The sequence below is a fragment of the Schistocerca nitens genome, chromosome 9 (genome assembly GCF_023898315.1).
Source record: "Schistocerca nitens isolate TAMUIC-IGC-003100 chromosome 9, iqSchNite1.1, whole genome shotgun sequence".
Lineage (NCBI taxonomy): Eukaryota > Metazoa > Arthropoda > Insecta > Orthoptera > Acrididae > Schistocerca > Schistocerca nitens.
In genome coordinates this window covers 147,550,613-147,556,612 of record NC_064622.1, presented here as the reverse complement: position 1 = coordinate 147,556,612, position 6,000 = coordinate 147,550,613, and the positions used below count along the sequence as shown (strand labels likewise).

The window sequence follows — 6,000 nt, the reverse complement described above, 5'->3', positions numbered from 1 at the left end:
GAGCGATCGAGACAATTTTCCTAAGTACAATTTTCTCGTATTCTTTCACTTCTAACTCGATCTCATCTGGTCTCTCCTGCTGCTCTATCCGTAAACTTCACTTCTGTAGCAGTAATCCTACTTAAATACTTCTCTTGTAGTGCCACACTTTCCATACTTTGCGTTGTCATTTCTGCCACTGTAAATATGCGTTTCAGTTTTCGTACTAATCTCTTTCACCTTTAATATTATGTTATTCATCTGATAGTATGCTGTAAATGGTTTCTTAGTTCTCTTTAGTATCTGTTACTTATTCTCCGATCACTAATTAGTATGGTGCCAAGATATTCAAAACTTCTAAATTTTCCAAGAAGCTTTCCATTACATAGTATATTGAGTTTTTCTTCGTGTATGTTCTGTTTTGAAACTCAGATTACTTTGCTTTTATCTGCATTCACTATCATTCGCTTCCAGCTATTGATACCATTCCAAAATGGTTCAAATGGCTCTGAGGACTGTGGGACTCAACATCTCAGGTCATCAGTCCCCTAGACTTAGAACTACTTAAACCTAAGGACATCACACACATCTATGGCCTTGAGGACAGTACGAGAGAGACCAACACAAACAGTTTCTGGGAAACTATAAAACCACTAAGAGGTAAATATGGGAGAAAACAAGTAAACAAGGACAATCAAGGTTCGGAGTAAGCTAGCGTCAGAGAAAGCAGCAGTGCTTTAGGCGTGGTGACGACACTATAAAGAATTGAAATTATGAAGGACCCAGAAACTGGAGCAGAGATAAAAGGACGGGATGTAGGTGTAGCGGTTGGCTAAATCAGAATGGGGAAGACTGCGGGACCTGGTTAGATAGGTAGAACAAATAAAGTGTAGTGGAGCAGAAGTGATGCTGGAACTCACTAAGCTGTTTTAGAGTGTATGGAGGAGAATAGTCATCTAGAGAAATGCAAGAAGAGCTTCATTACACAATTGCATAAGAAGGGGAACAGTGATAACTGTTAAAACTGCAGGGCCAAATGTCTATAATCTATTAAGTCTGTACTTCAATATTACAGAGGGAACCAAGAAGGGTGGTGGAAGAGGATTTGGAAGAGGAGGAGGTGGCTGCATTTAGACCAAGGCGGCAGACACAAGATCACATCTACACTAGAAGAACAATAACTGAGAAGAACAAAACGGACCTTTATCTCACGTTTCTCGATATTAAAACTGCTTTTGACACCGTGGCAAAGCAGTACGTCTGGAAAGCACTGGAAGCAAAGAGGGTGCTGATGAAACTGATTGATTCCGTGAAAAGTGTGTATGAACAACCAGTGGGAGTGGCTTGTATTGATGGTGAAGTATCAGGAGGATTTTCACTGGGGAAAGGGATCAAGGAACGTCTTAGTCTCAGTCCCCTACTCATTGAAATCTTTCTCGATGAAGTAACGAAAACATGCAAGAGGTGAACCGACAGAACAAAGTTTGTAATGTGCAGATTTCCACCAGTCTATCTGCAAACATTACTCTATGCAGATGGTACAGTATTTCTGGCTGACGTAAGGGCTTCTTCCTGAGGATAAAATTGTGCTAACAAACTTAAAGATTTCATCTTTTGAACATGAAATGAGTCTCTTCTTTGATCGTGTTGCACTCTTCCGATTTGATTATCCTATTCCTGGTTTTTCAAAAGTTACGTCAAAGATGATTCCGAAAAAATTTTTCAGGTTTGTGATAGATTTAGTGTTCCAGCAGGCTGTTTCCATGTAACTCATGAAGCTGATGGAACTGTCCTGTCCTCTGACGTTGATTACCGAAATTATCCAGTATCCACAAAGCGTTATTGGATATAAATTCCTCCTTTTGTGGAAAACACTGTTTTGTCTTATTATCCAAACACGTTTCGGCACCTCTGTTACATCATCAGTGGGTTTTGTTAATTGAAAAACTTGATTTTACATTATATGGTCATGCAGGACCACCTGTATGGTGTCCTGCTCTAATGACTTGCCATGTTTAGTTGTGACTGATCCTTCTTTCGCGTTCTGAGGGCACTGCACGCACACGTATTAAATGAACTCTGTGTACTTTCGGTTTTACAAACACATTTTTATTTCTCAAGTACTTGCGAAAAAACAGTGTTTTGCATAAAAGACGAAACCTATATCCAATAATTTTAACTGCAAATACGAAAAATTAAAAGAGCTGTAAATCCAAAAGACGAATGTCGACATAATTGTGTAATTTTTTGTGATAGGGTAGAGCTTGGTATCAGGTCTCCGGAGGATGTCTGTCTTGAAGTTTTCTTCGGAGCTCCTTGACAACAGTGTTATTCTATACCTGACCTATTATGAGTTCCGTATATGACCATCACAGGGGAATCGATGTAACAGGAAATCGACGAATCCACAAAAGTGGCATTTGTCCGTAACGCTCAACCCTACTGCGTGGAGTTTTTCATTTGTTGCGATTATATTCTTCACTACCCCGTACCAGATCGATGCAGTATCAGATGTGTATTTTCAAGATGTTTTGCACACGTTGCTTTCCAGTTGGTGGCGGGATGCTTGTTTCTACATTGTTTTGTTCTTTCGTCGTTCCCCACTAAATTTGCAAATCTCGTGTTGTTAGGGGACTCCTTCGTACAACGCTCACATCCGTGTAGCTTACCTGTAGGAAGAATTCTCGAATGTGCTTCAACTTGTAGTTTAGTTTTCCTACGTCCGTCAGAGGACGCTTACATGCTGGGTGCTGCGGGCTTTTCAAAAACGACTGCGCACCCCTCCGACTGTGAGCTGCAATATCAAAAGTTTTGGCTGGTTTCGTTGTCTAGGGCCTGGGATACGTAGTTGCCGCATTACAAGCCAAATACTACTGAGTCTACAGCATACGATAAGAATGCACACATGAATAAAATGGGCGAAAGTTTCTATCACTCGGCACTTGTGAATTTTATAAATGAAAGATTTCAGCTAAATAAAATCTGCAGGTACTATCTTAACGACTTTAAATGATGAGTACGATAGTAGAAGTACTTTTGAGAATGCGGTATATTTCTGCAAAATACTTATTGGTGTCGATGGTCCAGCAATTAAATAAAATATAAGTTGAATAACAGGGAAACAATAGATTCCTACTGCACGTAATTAGTCATGAACAACAACATAGCTCGCGAGATATTCTCTTCTAGACGTACACTAAGTCTTCACTGTAGAAGCCACGGATATCTCACAAGTGCACAAGTCGGCACTCCGAAGTTTTTGTATCTGCCGCGACCACGCGCAAACGGCTCCACTGTCCAAGTCTTTCCGCCGACCGCTCGTCCGTGTCGCCGTAATGCCGCTGGTGCTCCATATCCTGTGCCGTCCTCTCCAGAACACCCTGTCCTCTCCAGAAAACGATGCTCCTCCCCACTTCCATACAGTCTCTCCATTCATGAGCGCTGTGATTGGCTAGCCATGTCTTCATGCCAACGCACAGTCACACAAACATAATGAAACATATTCTAAATACTGGATTTACATTTAAATACTTGAAATTAAATAAATATTCCTACGGCTGGGCCAAAAACAAGTTCTAACACACATTATTAAATACATAAGCAATTAAATAAACATATATCAAAAGAAAAGAAGCAAAAGGTAGGCCAGGAACCTAATGTCTCCGTGCTTTCTAAAACACAGTAAATATTTAACCAATTTCTTCATGAATAGTATATATCGGATATAAACAAAGACACAGATGAATAAATATATTTATAAGCATGCTGTTACCGTTTTCTCGTGTAACTGTGGAGTACTTATGGCCTGACGCTATCGATAGTAATCGGCCACTTTGACCTCCAATTACTCATATACTATTCAAGTTACATGCCTGTAAATCATACCAATTTAGGTTTACACTAATAGCTTTCTAGAGACACGGCGATCGACAAAATCGGATGAAGCGTTTATATTTTGGAAATTCGTTGCTGGGTATTACTTGTATAATTTACCGTCAGGTACTAAACTTTAAACTAATAAAGATATTGAAAATTTGATTACACCATCAGAATCGTCATGCAAATAATAGTAATGTAAATGTTTCTTTTTGAGGTATCATGATTCATCTGGCTACTATTAATTTCTATACGAACTGTGAAATGTCTGCCATTAAAGTTTCACAAAGTCCGCTAACTTTGGCACCCCCGGCGTGTCTCCTTCATTGTCACAAGCACCGTCCTCGTCACAGCGGAATTCGCAGCCACGCGGCTGGACCATGCGCTGGGCCTACCCCTCTCGTCCGGCTTAAGTTTGCCACCACGTGTTTGCTGCCAGACCCCGGCTTTGACGAGCGTCCTGTGCGGCCACGCCCACTTAGAATATTTGCAGGGTGCCACAATTCGTCCGTTACATCACAGCGCACTGTGGTGAAGAGCTACGTGGGGTTTCCTACCGTGGGGTTTCCTACAAGCGTGCAGCAGGTAGCGAAGCTGTCCAGAGCAATCAGTTCCCTAACGAGATGTTTACCAACTGAGCCTCCCCCACTGCTTGCCTACCCCAGTCGCTCACCCTCAGTGCAGGTGTTGTCACCGTTTCTCAGACAGCATCAGCATCAATAATTTCGCAAAGTTAACTTGCCGATCCCCCCTATGAACCGTTGACCTTGCCGTTGGTGGGGAGGCTTGCGTGCCTCAGCGATACAGATGGCCGTACCGTAGGTGCAACCACAACGGAGGGGTATCTGTTGAGAGGCCAGACAAACATGTGGTTCCTGAAGAGGGGCAGCAGCCTTTTCAGTAGTTGCAGGGGCAACAGTCTGCATGATTGACTGATCTGGCCTTGTAACATTAACCAAAACGGCCTTGCTGTGCTGGTACTGCGAACGGCTGAAAGCAAGGGGAAACTACAGCCGTAATTTTTCCCGAGGACATGCAGCTTTACTGTATGATTAAATGATGATGGCGTCCTCTTGGGTAAAATATTCCGGTGGTAAAATAGTCCCCCATTCGGATCTCCGGGCGGGGACTACTCAAGAGGACGTCGTTATCAGGAGAAAGAAAACTGGCATTCTACGGATCGGAGCGTGGAATGTCAGATCCCTTAATTGGGCAGGTAGGTTAGAAAATTTAAAAAGGGAAATGGATAGGTTAAAGTTAGATATAGTGGGAATTAGTGAAGTTCGGTGGCAGGAGGAACAAGACTTTTGGTCAGGTGATTACAGGGTTATAAATACAAAATCAAATAGGAGTAATGCAGGAGTAGGTTTAATAATGAATAAAAAAATAGGAGTGCGAGTTAGCTACTACAAACAGCATAGTGAACGCATTATTGTGGCCAAGATAGACACAAAGCCCATGCCTACTACAGTAGTACAAGCTCTGCAGATGATGAAGAAATTGATGAAATGTATGACGAGATAAAAGAAATTATTCAGGTAGTGAAGGGAGACGAAAATTTAATAGTCGTGGGTGACTGGAATTCGTCAGTAGAAAAAGGGAGAGAAGGAAACATAGTAGGTGAATATGGATTGGGGGTAAGAAATGAAAGAGGAAGCCGCCTTGTAGAATTTTGCACAGAGCATAACTTAATCATAGCTAACACTTGGTTCAAGAATCATAAAAGAAGAATGTATACCTGGAAGAATCCTCGAGATACTAAAAGGTATCAGATAGATTATATAATGGTAAGACAGAGATTTAGGAACCAGTTTTTAAATTGTAAGACATTTCCAGGGGCAGATGTGGATTCTGACAACAATCTGTTGGTTATGAACTGCAGATTGAAACTGAAGAAACTGCAAAAAGGTGGGAATTTAAGGAGATGGGACCTGGATAAACTGAAAGAACCTGAGGTTGTAGAGAGTTTCAGGGAGAGCATAAGGGAACAATTGACAGGAATGGGGGAAAGAAATACAGTAGAAGAATGGGTAGCTCTGAGGGATGAAGTAGTGAAGGCAGCAGAGGATCAAGTAGGTAAAAAGACGAGGGCTAATAGAAATCCTTGGGTACCAGAAAAAATATTGAATTTAATTGATGAAAGGA

The 6,000-nt window shown here is 41.5% G+C and overlaps 1 protein-coding gene across 1 annotated transcript; it reads left to right on the top strand.

Annotated features, from left to right (window-relative positions):
• The first annotated feature begins 752 nt into the window (after positions 1-752).
• LOC126204062 (uncharacterized) lies at positions 753-1,447 on the top strand. The gene is made up of 2 exons (XM_049938485.1): positions 753-794; positions 1,055-1,447. The coding sequence occupies exons 1-2, from the start codon at positions 753-755 to the stop codon at positions 1,445-1,447; spliced, it is 435 nt and encodes a 144-aa protein (XP_049794442.1).
• The last annotated feature ends 4,553 nt before the right edge of the window (positions 1,448-6,000 follow it).